General features: G+C 39.4%; 1 protein-coding gene across 1 annotated transcript; it reads right to left on the reverse strand.

Annotated features, from left to right (window-relative positions):
• Window positions 1-483: 483 nt before the first annotated feature.
• On the reverse strand, window positions 484-1,280 carry LOC311184155 (large ribosomal subunit protein uL23-like; the record flags this gene model as incomplete). The annotated part of the gene is made up of 2 exons (XM_084254029.1): window positions 484-782; window positions 1,196-1,280. 2 exons carry the CDS (start codon window positions 1,278-1,280, stop codon window positions 484-486), a joined length of 384 nt encoding a protein of 127 aa, XP_084110155.1.
• Window positions 1,281-20,246: the final 18,966 nt, after the last annotated feature.

The raw sequence follows: 20,246 nt of genomic DNA on the forward strand, positions 1-20,246 counted from the left end.
AAATAAATAAATAAATATTTAAAAAATAAATAAATAAAAATAAATCTTTAAAAAAGAAAAACAAAACTTTAATATATCCCAAACAAAGGTATGTTTTCTTCAAGTGTTCTTTTTTTTTTTTTTAAGATTGATTTATTTAAGCATACAAGGACTGGGGTACAGGCCAGAGGTGCAGGGGGGAGAAGATTCACCAGAGACAGAGTGAGAAGCAGAACCAGGTTGATCTACTGAAATACACTGCTGAGGGGAGCAGTGGGTGAGACAGGAGAGGTCTGCTGCGCCATGTAGGTTAGCTCTCTGGCTGGGTATCAAACTCATGATGCAGTAGTTGCCCATAGCTTCTAGTGCTGAGACTTAACCCCTTGCACCACAGGCGAGGCCCCCTGGATGGTTTTTTTAATGGTAAAAAATATATATATATTTAACCAGCTGGACTCAGTTTAGAAGAGTCCCATTTTGCTGGCAACATCCAACCCATCATAGTCACAAATCAAACACAAGCTTCTTCTTCATATCAAGTCTGGATGTGGTGTTGACCTTGGGCACATCAATGTCATAGAGCCTGTTTGACCTGGTGCTTGTTACCTTAACATCTATGGAGAACACAATTGTGCTGCTGTCTTCTATCTTCTTCATGGCTGACTCAGTGGTCAGGGGATCTTGATGGTTGTCTGGAGCCGTCCAGAGCATGCGCCATGTTGCGTATGCATGCCATGAGTTAAGTTTTGCTTTACCGTTTCGCTTTCGGAGAACCACAGGTTTTTCCTGTAAAACACATGAGACTGGAAGGTACGGGGGGAGGAGCTACCAGGATATAAGAGGAGAACGCGGGAGAGAGAGGGGAGAAGAAAAGAGATTTAAGAGGAGAACCACGAGAGAGGAGAGTGCTGCGAGAGGAGCAGAGAGAAGGCTGGGGAAATAAGAAAGATAGGGAAAAGAAAGGCATGGAAAAGTAAGAGAAGGAAAAGGAAAAATAAAGAAGCATGCATTAGCGTCAAGTTGTCTCAAGCCCCTCATTTCATCCTCAGCCCTTCTCTTTTCGTGCCTACAAATCCCACAGGTCGGGACAGATGGTGGCAGAGGGGTCAAGATTGTTTCTCCTGAGGGTGCTCTCCTAGGGATATTTGGGTTGCCTTTGGAGTTGCAATGTCTCAGGCCTTCAGAAAGTAGGTTCTTTGTGTGTGGCTGTGGATACCTTTCAGGGCAGCTTGCTTGGCCTTCAAAGCTTTGGCTTTGGCTTTGCGAAGATCAGGGACTTCCTTCTTTACTTTTGGCATCATCTTCATAAAAAGGGCCAAATGAATTTTTCAAAATTTAGTATGATATTAGGTGCTGGTTTTTCATAAATGACCTTTATCATATTGAAGTATTCCCTGTCAATTCCTAGTTTTCTGAGTGTTTGTATCATGGTAGAGTGTTGGATTTTGTCAAGTGTCTGCTGTGCTAATTGAGGTGATCGTGTGATTTATTATTTTGTTCTATTAATGTGGTGTATTACATTGATTGATTTTCTATTTTGAATTCTACTGCATTCATGGGATATATCCAGATTGGGCCTTGTGTATAATCCTTTGTAATATGCTATTGAATTTAATTTGGTTGTATTGTGTTGAGAATTGTTGCATCGACATTCATAACAGTTACTGCTAGTAATTTTCTGTTCTTACAATGGCCTTTCCTGGCTTTGGTATTATATAATGTTGACTTCATAGAATGAATTAGAAAATAAGTTTTCTTCTATTCTTTGAAGAATTTGGAGGAATTGCTATTAATTCTTTTTCAGTGTTGGGTAGAATTTACTACTGAAGCCAACTAGTCCTGGCCTTTTTTTTGTTTTTTTTTTTGTTTGTTTGTTTGTTTGTTTCTTTTCTTTGTTTTTGATTAATGATTCAATCTCTTTACTTGTTATAAATCTGTTGAGATTTTCTATTTTTTCTTGAATCTGTTTATTTATTTATTTATTTTTTTTATAAATTTTATTGTTATATTCCCCATACAATTGCAGCCCCCCCATTCTGACCCCAATCCCTCCCCTCCCGCCCCCGCCCCCCTAAAAGTGTCTCTGGTTCATAGTTTTTTGTTGTTTTTGATTTTTGCTTTCTTATAGTTATTCATTTTCCTGGTCCCTTATTTAAGTTTTCTAGATTCCTGCTATGAGTGAGACCATCCGGTATTTTTCTTTTTCTTTTTGGCTTATTTCGCTGAGCATGATCCCTTCCAGCGCCATCCATGTTGCTGCAAATTGCATGTGTTTATCTTTTTTGAATGCTGAGTAATATTCCATGGTATATATGTACCACATCTTCTTGATCCAGTCATCTATTTTTGGGCATTTGGGTTGTTTCCAAAGCTTAGCTATTGTAAACAGTGCTGCTATAAACATAGGGGTGCAGGTGTTCTTTGGAATTGATGTTTCTGTGTCCTTTGGGTAAATACCTAGGAGTGGAATTGCTGGATCATATGGAAGCTGTATGTTTAGTAGGTCCAGAAATCTCCACACAGCTCTCCACAGTGGTTGGACCAGTTTGCACTCCCACCAACAGTGCAGAAGAGTTCCTTTTTCTCCACACCCTCGCCAACATTTGTTGTTGCTAGTTTTTTTAATATGTGCCATTCTCACTGGTGTAAGATGGTATCTCATGGTAGTTTTGATTTGCATTTCCCTGATGAGAAGTGATGTTGAACATTTTTTCATATGCCTGTTGGCCATTTGCATTTCCTCTTCAGAGAAGTTTCTTTTTAGCTCTTCTGCCCATTTTTTGACTGGATTATTTTCTTTGTTGTTGTTGAGTCTCATCAGCTCTTTGCAGATTTTTGTGATCAGTCCTTTATCATTAGTGTTGGGTGCAAAAATGTTCTCCCAGTTGGCGGGGTTTCTCTTTGTTTTTGTTATTGTCTCTTTTGCTGTGCAAAAGCTCTTTAATTTGATGTAGTCCCAGCTGTTTATCTTTGCCTTCACTATCACTGCTTTGGGTGATGTGTCTGTAAAGATGTCTTTGATGTGCAGATCACGTAGTGTTTCGCCTATATTTCCTTCTATATATTTTATGGTTTCAGGTCTTATGTCTAGTTCTTTAATCCATTTTGAGTTGATTTTTGTGTATGGTGTGAGGTAGTGGTCAAGCTTCATTCTTTTGTATGTAGCGACCCAGTTTTCCCAGCACCATTTATTGAACAAACTTTCTTTACTCCAATGCATAGTCTTTGCTCCTTTGTCAAAGATTAGTTGACCATAAATCTGTGGGTTTATTTCTGGATTTTCTATTCGATTCCATTGGTCTGTATGTCTGTTCTTGTTCCAATACCATGCAGTTTTGATGATTATGGCTTTGTAGTATAGTTTGAAGTCTGGGAGTGTAATGCCTCCATTCCCTTCTTTTTTTTTCAGGAGAGCTTTGGCTATTCGGGGTTTTTTGTGATTCCATATGAATTTCATCAATAATTGTTCTATTTCTTTGAAGAATGACATTGAAATTTTGATTGGAATAGCATTGAATCTGTATATTGCTTTTGGAAGGATGGCCATTTTAATAATGTTTATTCTTCCAATCCACGAGCAGGGGATGTCTCTCCATTTCTTTGTGTCTTCTTCTATTTCTTTTAACAGTGTTTTATAGTTTTCTTTGTATAGGTCCTTTACCTCTTTTGTTAGATTTATTCCCAAATATTTGATTTTTTTTGTTTCAATAACAAAAGGGATGGTTTTTTTGATTTCTTCTTCTTCAGATTTATTTTTTGTGTATAGGAAGGCTACTGACTTTTGCGTGTTGATTTTGTATCCTGCCACTTTACTGAACTGATTGATGAGTTGAATTAGCTTTTCTGTGGAGTTTTTGGGGTTCTCTATGTATAATATCATATCGTCTGCAGATAGTGATAGTTTGACTTCTTCTTTTCCTATTTGGATTCCTTGGATGTCTTTCTCTTGTCTTATTGCCCTGGCTAGGACTTCCAGTATTATATTGAAAAGCAGTGGTGAGAGTGGACATCCTTGTCTTGTTCCAGATCTTAATGGAATTGCTTTCAGCTTTTCACCATTGAGAATGATACTGGCTGTTGGCTTGTCATAGATGGCCTTTATGATGTTGAGGTATGTTCCTTGTATCCCCAGAATTTCAAGGGCTTTTATCATGAATGGGTGTTGCACTTTGTCGAAAGCTTTCTCAGCATCTATTGATATTATCATATGGTTTTTATATTTCTTTTTGTTGATGTGTTGGATAACGTTGATTGATTTTCGGATGTTAAACCATCCTTGTGTCCCTGGAATGAATCCTACTTGGTCGTGGTGAATTATCTTATGGATACATTGTTGGATTCTGATGGCTAAAATTTTATTGAGGATTTTTGCATCAGTGTTCATTAGGGAGATTGGCCTGTAGTTTTCCTTTTTTGTGTTGTCCTTGTTCGGTTTTGGTATTAGTGTAATGTTGGCTTCATAGAACGTGTTTGGTATTGTCCCTTCCTTCTCAATTTTTTGGAAGAGTTTGTGAAGGATAGGCACTAATTCGTCTCTGAATGTTTATTTAATGTGTATGACTTGGTCCTTTTAATAAGCAGACAGATTACATTAATGTCTTATAGCTTTCCCTCTATTACTATCATTTTTTCAGCTACCTTGCATCCAGATTTAACTCAGTGTTTCTTCAAAGTAATATCAAATCCTTATGTTTTTTGTTAACTTGTAATGTTTTCCCTGTGAGTGTGTTTTATTGGTTGAAACCCAATTAATTTATACCCAGAATAATGATAGAAGTCTCTCTCCTTCACTGAATCATCAATTACTCATTTACCTTTCAGATTAATGAGGTTTCAGAAGGAAAATAACAATGGTAATTATTGAAAGAACACCGCCACAACTAATTGGTTGTTAGGTACCAGTATCTTCACGACAACAGGGGACACTCGCTTTTACTACCAGGATCTATTTGATTGTACTGACTGTGGTGGTAGCTGTAAACATGTTTCACAGGGTCTGTTCTAATTAAAAGCTTCATAAAATGCTGCTGAATTCCCTGCTCCAAAACATTTGACTCATTAAGAGAGTCTCACATCAGTTAATGATTCAATTAGCTAACGTCATTTAAACTAAATCCTTTATCAGCATTATATGTTGGCAAAGGTACAAAATTTTTGCCTTTACATCTCATAAAATCTCATACAGTGGCACAAAGAGAATTTCCTATAAGTGTTAAATAATAAATTTTTAGAGGAACTTGAACTTTGCTTTAAGGGCAGCCAATGGAGGAGATATTGCCCACCAATCACTAGATTGCCTTAATGCTCTCTATTCAATGGCCTAAATGCCTGCTACAAATAGAAAATTGTGAAATAATACCAAGGATACCATTTCTATTTCCAGATCCATTATTTTATATTATTTATTTATTCAATTACTTGTTCTGTTTAGGATGTTCAAGAACAAATTGAGCGATAAGTTGTTCCTCAACTCCAAATAACTAGGGATGATATTAAAAATCTTTGAGCACTGGTACTGCAATGATGCTTTCAAGCAGAATGGACATCTGTCATAAACAAGCAGTCACTCCTAGACCAGTATGAGTGTGTGTATGTGCTTGTGTGAATGTGACAATGATATGTGTTGCTTATGTAGTGTGAAATAGAAAGGAAGTCCATTAGGCCAAAGAAGAGAAAAGAGATGGAAAAAAGTGAGGGAAATAGTGTCCACCCAAGTTTGGAGCTACACTGGCAACAGGGCACTGCACTATCCACCAATTATGATTAGTGTATTTAAAGCTATATACTTTTTAAATTTTTTAAATTTTAATAAAGTTCAAGTCAGCACACACAGCTCATTTCAGCTCCTTTACTGCCAAACCTGGGAGCAGGGACTGCTTCAGCTTCTCTGCCTTTTCTTTATCTGTGATGACCAGGGTGTACAGGTATCCCCTGCATTGGACTTTAAACTTCACATTATCCTTGTTTTTCTTGATCTTCACAGATTTGGCATCCTTTCGCTGGGCGTTCAGGACTGTGTGGCCAGCACAGCCACTGGCTAGAAGCTAAATACATTTTTTTTAAAAAAAACTTTCAATTTTTCAAAGTGCTGTCACTTTAGCTCATTTTATCTTCAATATCAAAAAGAATAATCTTACTTTATAGCTTCCCTAGAGAACTATGAAGATAAAAGGAAGTTGTTTTCTAACTCTCAGGTTGGATACCTTCTTTGTCTACAAATGACTTGGGAGTGAACAAGTTTCCCAGATTCCGGGTAGAGACTCTTGTCCCTGCACAATGTGAATGCAGCCACTTGAGAAGTGAACACGATCCCGCCACACTGAACTTCTCGGGATATGTGCAGATGTGGAGACTTTGCTTCTTCTGCCACCCTAACCCAGCTCTGTTAGATCACTCCTCATTCTGATTGTGCTGCTCTCTCTAGACATATGTTCTGTTCCTGACTTGTCTCCAGCTCAGATTTTGATAATCCTCCTGAAGATACAATACTAGTTGGCAGCTATCTCTAGGTCTAGTGGTTCCTGTGTCAGTTCCAGTAGATAGATGAATGGGTCTTCACTCTGTGTGACTGAAGACGAGCATATTGTTCTCATGTGTAGCGTGAATATCTTTATTTTTTGTTTTTGTCAGTTGGGGAAGTTTTGTGAAACCCATATTCATCAGATATTTTCAGCCTTTTTCACTATTTTCTGCTTTTTCACTCAAAAAGCAGAGTCATGTTTATAGTGAAGGTTATGACAACTATTGTCTCCTTCTATTCCCATGTGGGTTGCATTATTATTATTGAGGCAACAATGGTTTATGACACTAAATGTCATTCAGAGGTATAGGGTCACACTCCTTCACATGTATGTGACCACACCACACCCACCACCAACACGCCCATAGTCATGTGCCACAGTCCACTAGCCACCCTCCTCTCTCCATCCTCCCTTGGTAGCCCCAATTCTACAGTCAAACTTATAGGGTTTGCCAAATGCCCCCAAATAGATGACTGGATCAAGAACATGTGGTATATATACACAACAGAATATTACTCAGCAATCAAAAAGATAAACTCAAGCCATTTGCAGCAAAATGAACAGAGCTGGAAGGGATCATGCTCAGGGAAATACACCAGAAAGAAAAAGAAATACCAGATGGTTTCACTTATAGGAGGAATGTAGAGGATCCAAATAATGGATCAGGGAAAAAAAGTTATTATAATAAAGTGAAAATTAAAATCAACAAGCAACTATAAACCAGAGACATTCTGCAGTGGGGGAGAAGGGAGTAGGATCAAAACCCATGGGAAGACTGTAGTGATGGTACACAGGTGAATTGGTAGTAGGAATTTCATGGGACTATAACTGAGATGAGAAAGCATACATTGTAAAAAAAAAAAAATGAAGAATGATGTAAAAAATATGTAAAAAGAAAAAACTTCTAGGGTTTGTTATTGGTTTTGGATCTGCCTGACTGTTTGTTTCTCACATTCTACATATAAGTGAAACCATTCATTATTTATCTTTCTTTTTCTGATTTTTTTGCTTATCATAATCCCCTCCCATTTTGTAACAAATGGCAAAATTTCACCTTTTTTTTTTTTTTAATTTATGTATACAAGATCTGGGATGTAGGCCAGAGGTGCAGGGCCTCTTCTAATGCACAATTAGGATATACTTTTCCAATTCTTTGTGTCATCTTCTGCTTTTTTAACAGTGTCTTATGATTTTTATTGTATAGCTCCTTCACCTCCTTTGTTAAGTATTTAGATTAAGTGTTAGGTGTTTAATTCTTATTAATGTAATTATAAGTGGGATCACTTTCTTGATTTCTCTTCTAGTCCATTGTTTATATATAAGAATGCAACTGATTTTTGTAAATTGATTTTGTTACCTGCCACTTTACTGATTTATTGTTTCAATTAGTATTTTTTTTTATTTTTTTATTTTTATACATTTTATTGTTATATTCCCCATACAATTGCAGCCCCCCCATTCTGACCCCAATCCCTCCCCTCCCGCCCCCACCCCCCTAAAAGTGTCTCTGGTTCATAGTTTTTTGTTGATTTTGATTTTCACTTTCTTATATTCATTTTCCTGGTCCCTTATTTAAGTTTTCTAGATTCCTGCTATGAGTGAGACCATCCGGTATTTTTCTTTTTCTTTTTGGCTTATTTCGCTGAGCATGATCCCTTCCAGCGCCATCCATGTTGCTGCAAATTGCATGTGTTTATCTTTTTTGAATGCTGAGTAATATTCCATGGTATATATGTACCACATCTTCTTGATCCAGTCATCTATTTTTGGGCATTTGGGTTGTTTCCAAAGCTTAGCTATTGTAAACAGTGTTGCTATAAACATAGGGGTGCAGGTGTTCTTTGGAATTGATGTTTCTGTGTCCTTTGGGTAAATACCTAGGAGTGGAATTGCTGGATCATATGGAAGCTCTATGTTTAGTAGGTCCAGAAATCTCCACACAGCTTTCCACAGTGGTTGGACCAGTTTGCACTCCCACCAACAGTGCAGAAGAGTTCCTTTTTCTCCACACCCTCGCCAACATTTGTTGTTGCTAGTTTTTTTAATATGTGCCATTCTCACTGGTGTAAGATGGTATCTCATGGTAGTTTTGATTTGCATTTCCCTGATGAGAAGTGATGTTGAACATTTTTTCATATGCCTGTTGGCCATTTGCATTTCCTCTTCAGAGAAGTTTCTTTTTAGCTCTTCTGCCCATTTTTTGACTGGATTATTTTCTTTGTTGTTGTTGAGTCTCATCAGCTCTTTGCAGATTTTTGTGATCAGTCCTTTATCATTAGTGTTGGGTGCAAAAATGTTCTCCCAGTTGGTGGGGTTTCTCTTTGTTTTTGTTATTGTCTCTTTTGCTGTGCAAAAGCTCTTTAATTTGATGTAGTCCCAGCTGTTTATCTTTGCCTTCACTATCACTGCTTTGGGTGATGTGTCTGTAAAGATGTCTTTGACGTGCAAATCACGTAGTGTTTTGCCTATATTTCCTTCTATATATTTTATGGTTTCAGGTCTTATGTCTAGTTCTTTAATCCATTTTGAGTTGATTTTTGTGTATGGTGTGAGGTAGTGGTCAAGCTTCATTCTTATACATGTAGCGACCCTGTTTTCCCAGCACCATTTATTGAACAAACTTTCTTTGCTCCAATGCATATTCTTTGCTCCTTTGTCAAAGATTAGTTGACCATAAATCTGTGGGTTTATTTCTGGATTTTCTATTCGATTCCATTGGTCTGTATGTCTGTTCTTGTTCCAATACCATGCAGTTTTGATGATTATGGCTTTGTAGTATAGTTTGAAGTCTGGGAGTGTGATGCCTCCATTCCCTTCTTTTTTTTTCAGGAGAGCTTTGGCTATTTGGGGTTTTTTGTGATTCCATATGAATTTCATCAATAATTGTTCTATTTCTTTGAAGAATGACATTGAAATTTTGATTGGAATAGCATTGAATCTGTATATTGCTTTTGGAAGGATGGCCATTTTAATAATGTTTATTCTTCCAATCCACGAGCAGGGGATGTCTCTCCATTTCTTTGTGTCTTCTTCTATTTCTTTTAACAGTGTTTTATAGTTTTCTTTGTATAGGTCCTTTACCTCTTTTGTTAGATTTATTCCCAAATATTTGATTTTTTTTGTTTCAATAACAAAAGGGATGGTTTTTTTGATTTCTTCTTCTTCAGATTTATTTTTTGTGTATAGGAAGGCTACTGACTTTTGCGTGTTGATTTTGTATCCTGCCACTTTACTGAACTGATTGATGAGTTGAATTAGCTTTTCTGTGGAGTTTTTGGGGTTCTCTATGTATAATATCATATCGTCTGCAGATAGTGATAGTTTGACTTCTTCTTTTCCTATTTGGATTCCTTGGATGTCTTTCTCTTGTCTTATTGCCCTGGCTAGGACTTCCAGTATTATATTGAAAAGCAGTGGTGAGAGTGGACATCCTTGTCTTGTTCCAGATCTTAATGGAATTGCTTTCAGCTTTTCACCATTGAGAATGATACTGGCTGTTGGCTTGTCATAGATGGCCTTTATGATGTTGAGGTATGTTCCTTGTATCCCCAGAATTTCAAGGGCTTTTATCATGAATGGGTGTTGCACTTTGTCGAAAGCTTTCTCAGCATCTATTGATATTATCATATGGTTTTTATATTTCTTTTTGTTGATGTGTTGGATAACGTTGATTGATTTTCGGATGTTAAACCATCCTTGTGTCCCTGGAATGAATCCTACTTGGTCGTGGTGAATTATCTTATGGATACATTGTTGGATTCTGATAGCTAAAATTTTATTGAGGATTTTTGCATCAGTGTTCATTAGGGAGATTGGCCTGTAGTTTTCCTTTTTTGTGTTGTTCTTGTTCGGTTTTAGTATTAGTGTAATGTTGGCTTCATAAAACGTGTTTGGTATTGTCCCTTCCTTCTCAATTTTTTGGAAGAGTTTGTGAAGGATAGGCACTAATTCGTCTCTGAATGTTTGGTAGAATTCATTTGTAAATCCATCAGGTACTGGGCTTTTGTTTTTGGGGAGGGTTTTGATTACCATTTCAATTTCGCTAATTGTAATTGGTCTGTTTAGGTGTTCTATTTCTTCTTTATCTAGCTTTGGGTGATTGTAGCGTTGTAGGAATTTGTCCATCTCCTCTAGATTGTTAAACTTGTTTCCATATAACTGTTCATAGTAGTTATTGATTATTCTTTTGATTTCTGCTGTGTCCGTTGTGATTTCTCCTCTTTCATTGATGATCCTGTTTATTTGTGCTTTCTCCCTTTTTTCCTTTGTGAGCCTGGCTAGGGGTTTGTCTATTTTATTGATTTTTTCAAAGAACCAGCTCTTGGTTTCATTGATCTTTTGGATTGTTTTTTTTAGTTTCAATTTCATTTATTTCTGCTTTGGTTTTTATTATTTCTTTTCTTCTACTGGTTTTGGGGTTTTTTTGTTGTTCTTTTTCTAGATCTTTGATCTTCGAGATTAGGTTGTTTCTTTGCGTTCTTTCTTGTTTCTTGATGTGAGCTTCTATTGCTATATATTTTCCTCTTATTACTGCTTTTGCTGCATCCCATACATTTAGGATATTGGTGTCCTCCTTGTCGTTCAATTCAAAAAATTTTTTAATTTCTTCTTTGATCTCCTCATTAGTCCAGTGGTCTTCCAGTAGTGTGGTTTTTAATCTCCATGAGGTAGGAAAGTTCCTTGCCTTCTTTTTATGGTTTATTTCTAGTTTGATGCCTTCATGGTCAGAAAAGATGGTTGATATGATTTCAATCTTGGTGTATCTGTTGATGTTTGTCTTGTGCCCCAGTATGTGATCGATCCTGGAGAATGATCCGTGTGCGCTTGAGAAAAATGTGTACTCCGTTTTTTTGGGGTTTAGTGTTCTATAGATGTCTGTTAAGCCCAATTGCTCTAGGTCCTTATTTAGAGCTTTGGTTTCTTTACTTATTTTTTGTCTTGTTGATCTATCCATTGTTGATAGTGGTGTGTTGAAGTCTCCCACTACGTATGTGTTTTCTCTGATGTCTGTTTTCAGAGAGGACAACAGTTGTCTGATATATTTTGGTACTCCTTCGTTTGGTGAGTATATGTTAATGAGTGTTATTTCTTCTTGAAGTATTGTCCCCTTGATCATAATGTAGTGACCATTGGGGTCTCTTTTTATCTTTTTGAGTTTGAAATCTGTTTTATCTAAGTATAGCTCTTCCTGCTTTCTTTTTTGGACCATTTGCTTGTAGGATTGTTTTCCATCCTTTAACTTTGAGCCTATTTTTATCTTTTGTAGCTAAATGTGTTTCCTGGAGACAGCAAAAGGTTGGGTTTTGTTTCTTAATCCAGGCTGCAACTCTGTGTCTTTTTATTGAAGAGTTTAGTCCATTTACATTTAGAGTTAATATTGATATGTTAACATCTGTATTTGCCATTGTGTTTGTCTTTCCTTTGATTTTATTTATTTATTCTTTTAATAACTTTTTTTTTTTTGGCCTTCTTTCATTGTTATTCGTCCCTCTGAGGTTCTGGCTTTAGGACTCCTTGTAGTATTTTTTGGAGTGGGGGTTTAGTTGCAATGAAATTCCGGAGTTTTTGTTTGTCTGGGAAGGTCCATATTCTTTCTTCAAAGAGGAAGGAGAGCTTTGCGGGATAGAGTATTCTTGGTTGGCATCTGTTTTCTTGGAGTCTGTTGACTATGTCCCTCCACTCTCTCCTTGCCCGTAGTGTTTCTTCGGAGAAGTCTGATGTCAGCCTGATTGGTTTTCCTTTGAATGTTATCTGTTTCTTCCCTCTTGCCAGCTTCATTATTTTTTCCTTGTCCTGGATTCTTGGGAGCTTTACTATTATGTGTCTTGCTGTATTTTTCCTTTCGTCGTGGAAGTTTGGTGTTCTTCTTGCTTCTTGTATATCAATTTTCAGCTCCTTCTTCACATTTGGGAAGTTCTCTTCAATTATCTCTTTGAATATTTTCTCTGTTCCTACATCTCTCTCCTCTCCTTCTGGTATTCCTATAACTCTTATATTTCCTTTCCTCATGGAGTCAGATAGTTCCCGAAGTCTTTCCTCGTTCTTTTTCCTTCGTACTTCTCTTTCCTTTTCTGTTTTGGTTCTTTTTATTTCTGTGTCTTCAAGATTACTTATTCGTTCTTCCATTTCATCTATTCTGCTTTCATTGCTTTTCCCAGAATTCTTCAGTTCTTCCATTAATTCTTTGATCTCCTGCATTTCTTTTACTTCCCTCTTTAGGGACTCAATTTCTTTCTTCTGACCATTGTTTTCCCTCTCTAGGGACTCAATTGCATTCTTCTGATCGTTGATTATTTTTCCCTTATCATTGTTTTCCTTTATGACTTCTGTCAGTTTTTTAATCACGGCAATTTTAAATTCTCTTTCTGGAAGGCTCAGAAATTCTTCCAAGTTATTGTCGTTGCAATCTGGGGGCTGGTTTTCTTTCTGTGGTGTGCTTTTTCTCTGGAGAGTTGCTAGGTTGCGTGTGGTTCTTCTCCTCCCTACTGTCTGTTTTCTAATTTGCCGTATGCGTTGGGACACTGTGTTGTTGGGACTGGCCGGCATCTTGGGTGGGCTTCTCTGCTCCCCTCTGGTTCCTCCAGGAGTCATCTGTCAGTTTCAAGCAGTCTTTACTGGAGAAAGGTCCCTGTTCTAAAATGCCGATGTGGGGACACACTCCCCTGTGCGCCTGGTCTGCCCTGGCAGTGGGTTCCTGCTCCCCCTCTGGGCTTGGACTGCAGGCCAGAGGGGGTCTGGCGTGGGCGAACTTCCCCCGCTCACCTCTGGCTCCTGAGGAAGCCTTCTGCAGGTAGTCTTTACTGAAGAAATGTCCCTGTTCTAAAATGGTGATGTGGGGCACACTCCCTGCGCGTCTGGTCTCAGGCACACTCTTCTGCGCGCCTGGTCTGCCCCGGCTGTGGGTGCTCGCTCTCCCTGTGGGCTCAGACTACTTGTTCGGAAGGGGCCCGGTGTGGGCTAACTCCCCAGCTGGCCACTAGCTCCTTCAGGAGCCTCTGCTGGCTTCAAGTCGCTAGGTGGCGCCAGAGATCTCTCCTAGAGCCCTTGGGGAGCTGATTTTCCACCCTGTGGGACAGGGAGCAGAGCGGGGATGGTAGGGTACACCTCAACGGCCTTGGGGTGCTGTGTCTGCCTTGTGCCCCACCGTCGTGGGGAACCCACGCCCCTAATTTCGTGCCCTGGGTCTCAGTTCCAAAGCCCTCAGTTCCAGGACGCGGGCTGTAGCCCAGATCAGTGGCGCGGGAATGGCGCCTTTTGAATCCCGCTCCCCTGCCTGGGCGCCTTGTTCCTGCTCACTCAGGGAGGGCCTCCGAGGTCTCCCCGCAAGCCTAGGTCGCAGGCGCGGGGACCTGGGCAGCTGCGATCTGATCTGGATCAGCGTGCCGCTTTCTGCACAAGCTTACCGGGCGGCGGGGCTGTGTGCTGGTGCTGGTCTCCTCCTGGGGGGCGGGGCTCTCTTTAATGGCGCCTGGAGCTCACCTCCGCTGCGGATCCTGCAGGGTTCTCCACAGCTCCCGTTCACGGGGTGTGGTGGCTGAAATAGTTCCTTTCCCCTCACAGTCCCACTTGCTGCGTCCGTTTTTCTTGTTGGCCATTTTGGTTTGTTGTTTCCCTCCTCTCTGCCGGTCGGAGAGTGCTGACTTTGTGGGCGGGGGAGGGGAGCAGGGTTCTGCGCTTCCCTCCCTTCTGGTCCTCTTTTATGGCCACTTTCTTCTTTGGGCAGTTTGCTGGAGTCGTCCGTTTATCTTCCGTGTCCCAGTTCTCACTGGGACCTGCCGCTTTTCCTCCCTATTAACTTTTTTTAATGGGAGATCTTACTCGCAGCGTCTCCTCGCCGCCATGTTGCTCTGCCCCTCGCTTTTTTTTTTCAATTAGTATTTTAGTGGCATCTTTGGGTTTTTATGCATATTATCATGTCATCTGCAAATAATGATAGTTTTGTTTCTTCCTTACCAATCTGGATTCCTTTTATATCTTTCTCTTGCCTATTGCTTTAAATAGATTTCCAATACTATGTTGAATAGTATTAGTGGAAGTGGACATCCTTGTGCATTTATGAGGCCTTGGAGAGTTACAACACTTATGCATTCACATGGGGTCTGTTATTTTTTTCCTTTCTTCTTTCAAAGCCTGTCCATCCTACATCATGATTATAAATTTTGTGAGGATGGTAATGTCTGGGAAATATCAAGGATGCTGCCATGCATGCCAAAGGCACTTTATCCCTCACTCCTTCCAAAGTTACCTTTGCCCTTTCTAACCATGTGTTGACTCCTAAGGTTACTAAAGCTACATGATTTTACATTTGCCAATTCTGAAGGCACTGTTCTCTGCCAATGAAGTGCTTCTAGATGAGTCCCTCTCTGGGTGCTGTAAATATGTCAGGGTACTTGAAGTACTAAAGCTTGGTCATATCCTATAGAGGTTCTATTAAGCAGAAAGCTTCTGATATTATAGGAAAATCCTTTTCTTCCACTTTGATGTCCATCTCTGTTAAATAACTCTCTGAACTTTAGAAAATGGGAAAGTGTAAGATCATATGAACCAGAAAATATACACTCCCTTCCCCTCCCCCTCCCTATTTTTTTCCCTCTTTCTCTCTCTCTCCCTCACATTATCACTCTCTATCTCTCCATTTTTTGTGACTATTTAATCTCTGACCATTTCAAAGATGGGGTAGGACAAATTCACAAGCAGAGAAACCATTGCTATCAGCAGAAGAAATTAGAAGTGCTGGATAGAAAAAATACAATGAAGTCTCAGTTGAAAATATCTTACAGAAGTACTGGTATGAAAAATGAAGTTTTTGAGCCTCCCCGGTGGCACAGCGGTTGAGCGCTGGGTTGCGAAGCTGCCCACAGCCTCTGCAGCGCCGGTTCAATCCCCTGCTGCTCCCCGGTCACTGGAGGAGGGTCCTGCATGGCGCGCAGACCTTTCCTGCCACCCGCTGCCCCCCTCAGCAGTGTACTTGGTCCTTCTGCCTGCTCTGCTTCCCGCTCTGGCTCTGGTGAATTCTCTCACCCTCCTGTGCTTCTGACTGTACCCAGTGCTTGTATAAATAAATAAATCTTAAAAAAAATGAAGTTTTTATTTTTCATACATCTCTCCCTAGACCTCAGAGATGAAACCATAGAGATGGGTCAAAGGGATAGCTTTGGTAGAAGAATGTATTGCCCAGGCTTCCCCCTACTAAGATCTAGGCTCTAATAGTGGACATGACAGTGTGCCAACTTGCTTTTCCTGGATGATTTCTTTCTCAGAGAATCTTTCATATCATAAACTCATGGCAGGCCATCCAAACATGAAACCTACAAGCATGCTTAGTGTGACTGATCCAAAAATGAGTAAGCCTTGGCAATCTGTAAGATATGTAATGACTTATTTTTTCCCCATAATTATAAAAGGGAAGTATAATTTCTGCTTCTATCAATGTCTAAGTTTCTTGCAATGATTAATCACTTGGAGCTTTTGCAAAATATTTTAAGGGCCTTTCAAAATGACAATGATGTAAGTAGAGAGCATCTAATTAATCTATCATACCATTTTAGTTTGGCTAAAGAAATTTATGAATGCCTCGATTTTTTGTGTAATTCTTTATTTTACTAAAATGCCATGGAAATAAACTTTCACTCTTTAAATCAAGTGGAGAGCTCTATTTCTGGAATCATTACAGGGTAACCCAAAGGGGAAATGGAGTGACCTGGCTGCATGCTTAAGAATTCAGGAAAAGATTGTAGACCAGGCACACAGAGAAAATGAGAGGAAGAAGACACACAGAGATTAAATGGTCAATACATCCTACTGGTAAAGCCTTCTGAGCTAAGATGCCAGCTGCAGGCTGGAAGCAGGAAAAATCAAGAGAGTGCAAGTCCACATGTGGTCAGTTTTATACCCAGAATGGTTGCTTACCTCCACCCTTACTTAGTTCTCAGCAACGGTCCCTTCAGGATGTCAAAAGTCAGGTATGATGGAAGTTGTGATTCTCAGTAAACTGTGCTCTCTTTGGCATGGAGGTGGGGGGGGGGAGTTCATAAAATATCAGTGGGTGGAGTTGATTCAGGACAAACTATTCCTCCAACAGAATCACTTACATACAAGCCTCCCCAAAAGAAGGAACATGAAATAGGGGACATTGGGAGAATCTTATTATACTAAGCCCTAAACCTTTTTTCCAAGTTAAAAAATTTTATCCATAGCTTTTCATTTTTTCTAACTCCTACTTAGCAATTTTCTTAAACAAAAAGAAAAATTCTCTGAACATGAGATGTAATCGTGGTATGTTTTGATATAACTTAGTAAAAAAAAGTGTTGGAAGTGAATTTTTAATGCCTTACTTTGGTTCCTTTTGTTCATGGCTATAAATCAAACTTAGCAGCTGTTGACTGTCAACTGTCTACCTCTAGCTTCAACTTGTCATTAATGTCCTGATTGTACAACCTGGTGTCTGCCCAGCACCTCCATTTAGCATCATAATAGATCCATCAAGCATAATTCTTTTCTATTTAATTGAAGTATATTGTATTATAACAACACTGTTAATGTCTGCATGAAACTGTCTCTCCTTGCATTAGGAATTCAATAGATACATATTGAATGAATAAATGAATAGCTAGGCATTATTTATTTATGCATACAAGAGTTGGGGTGTAGACCAGAGGTGTGGGGTACTGAGAGGATTCACCAGAGACAGAGTGGGGAGCAGAGCAGGCAGAAGGACCGAAGTACACTGCTGAGGGGAGCAGCGGGTGAAACAGGAGAGGTCTGTGTTGTGCCCAGCGTCGACTAGTGCAGCCCCCAAGGACACACAGACAACCGCTGTAAGAACACAAAGGAGTTTATTATGGGCTCGAGACCGGGCCCTCGACATGCACCTATGTAACGGTGGAGGTCGGGAGCCCTGAACAAAGGAGACAGGGATCTTATATAGGGATACAAGTAGATTTCTAAAAATTAAATCATGTTGGCAGTCATTCATTAGTTACATAGGTGCATCATTCATTGATTACACAGGTGCATTTCTTAATAATGGTGGGTACACAGTTATTTTATGGCTAGTTTGACCCCATCAGTGGCCTGCATTGCTCAGTTCTATTTTATGGCCAATTAGACCCATTACTCGGCTCCACTGTGGCTGGCCATCAGAGATAAGACCACAGTGGGGTGGGGGTCATAAACCCTCTTTGGAATGCAGGCTAATTAGTCTTGAGTAAGCAAAACTTGAAATACTAAGATGGCGGTTATACACAAGATGGAGGAATAGTGGCTAAGTCTCACAGTCTGCTGTGCCATATGGGTTTGCTCCCTGGTCAAGGATCGAACTCATGTTGCAGTGGATACAGATAGCTTCATAGTGCTGAGACTTAACCCCTTGTGCCACCAGGAAGGCCCTAGACATGTGAGTTTTAGAGTTATCAAGTCCAAGATGGGATCTGGCTCCTTTGTTTACTACGTGAGTTCTGGAATTTCAATATCCTTTCTGATACAGCTAGATATCAGAGAAATTAGTTAAATCCTCTGAGCCACAGTTGTCTTATCTATAAAATAGGGATAACTGTGATACTCCTGTCAGAGAACCACTGAGGGGATAGTGGATTACTACAGAGAACGTGCCTAGAACAGAGCTTGAGATGGTTGAAAGGATTAGTAATTATTAATACACAAACCCTCTCCAGAACAACTTTAAAAATTTTAAAAATCTGTTAAAATAATATCACTTTAGTCTTTATAATTGTTCTTAAACTTTATGATGGCCCATGGACTTACAAGTGAAAATTCTGGGGAAAAATCCAAATATTTACACATCATCAACTTGGGCTCTTCTTGTTCACACAACTTTTGAACCATATTTCTCACAACCTACTGGCAAGAAGGGAAGGAAGGAGCTATAATTAACCTGCTTTTTACTGATGGCAAATCTCATCTCCAAGAGCCGATATATTCTAGGTCAGTAACTGAATTGGGAGTTTTATGTTAGTCTGACAGCCTATCTTAAGCTCTTCTTGAGAACACACAACACATTTGACTTGTTCACTTCACACAGTGAGTTTGTAATCTGAAAACATCACATATGAACCTGACTTCATTCACCTACTACCTACAATCAAACTCTCAGCTCAGTTCTTGTGTCCTCAGTTGAGGACTTTGAAGTCTGCCCTCTGTGTGAGTACTTAGGGATCTCAGAAACTTAATCAAATTGTTTATATTGGATCCTCGCCTTTTTGCTTCTTGCTTTCCAAGGATTTCTCCTCACTTTCAAAGAGATGCTTATTCTGATCCCTATCTTCTGGTTGTTTTCAAGCCAGAAAAACCTTTTTTTTTTTTCTCCCTTATCTGGGTTACAGTTGTAAAAAGTCGGAAACTAGCTCCATTCCATTTTCTTCTTCCAAGTATTGACTTCCCTCTGGAATCTGCCTGCTGTTTTTTTCTCCCCAGTCGAGTAAGGTAGTTGTCATCACATTGTGGCCAATGCTTATATTGTCATCTCTGGGCATAGGAATTGACTCAGCCATACCATCAGTGAAAATTAATAGTTTTTTTTTTTTTAATTTATTTATTGGGCCTCCCTGGTGGCGTAGGCGGTTGAGCGCAGTGCTGCAAAGCTGTCTGCAGCCTCTGCAGTGCCGGTTCGATCCCCGCCGGCCTCAGAGCAACCCACATGGCAGCAGACCTCTCTTGTCGCACCCGCTGCTCCCCTCAGCAGAGTATTTCGTCAGTCTGCCTGTTGTGTTCCCCGCTCTGTCTTTGGTGAATCCTCTCACCCTCCTGTGCATCTGGCCTGTACCCCGGTTCTTGTATAAATACAAATAACTCTAAAAAAATAAAAAAAAAAGATTTATTTATTTATGCATACAAGAACTGGGGTACAGGCCAGAGATGTGGGGGATGAGAGGATTCACCAGAGACAGAATGGGGAACAGAACAGGCAGACTGACTGAAACATGCTGCTGAGGGGAGCAGCAGGCAAGTCAGGAGAGGTCTGCTGCACCATGTGGGTTGCTCCCTGGCCAACGGGGATCAAACTCATGCTGCAGAGGCTGCAGGTGCTTCATAGGTTGCGTCTTAACCCCTTGTGCACCCAGGGAGGCCCAGAAATGAATAGTTTTAATCCTATATTATCACTTACTACCTGTGTGAATTTTGGCAAATTACTTAAAATTAATCTGCCTCTTAGTTTCTTTTTCTGTTAAATGGGAAATATAATATGACCTATACTCTTGTTTAGATTTGTTAAAAGGACTTCAAAGGGTTATCTGACATAATGCTTCTAGAATGTTTAGGGAAATTACTGTTATCATTGTAAGTCTGAGTGTTATTTTGCAACTGTTTTGAGATTACTACCAATATGTTTAGCCATTTCCTCAATGAATAATTGTTATGATGCATTTTGAAATTTCAGCAATTTATCATCTGGGATAGCACTAGAGATATTCACTGATAAATTTTCGTAAATGTAGTAAGTCCCCAAATCTCAAATCACCATTCTCATTTCAGGTAATGTTCCCCTAGTTACTCAAATATTATATCACATTGTATCTTATTTCCAGTGGCCTATATATAATAACCACTCCATAAACAGAATTGAATTTATAGTTTGTTTCAAGTCTCTCTCAAGCATTTATCACAATTTACTATTATGAAGATAAAAATGTTAGGGTTGGCTTTTTCACATTTTACAGTCATATACCAGACTATTTTGTGATTGCCTATTCTTTTCAGAAGCCAAAATTACAAAATGTGCTACCTAAA

Source organism: Talpa europaea (genome assembly GCF_964194135.1).
Source record: "Talpa europaea genome assembly, chromosome: 14".
In the NCBI taxonomy this organism is placed as follows: Eukaryota; Metazoa; Chordata; class Mammalia; order Eulipotyphla; family Talpidae; genus Talpa; species Talpa europaea.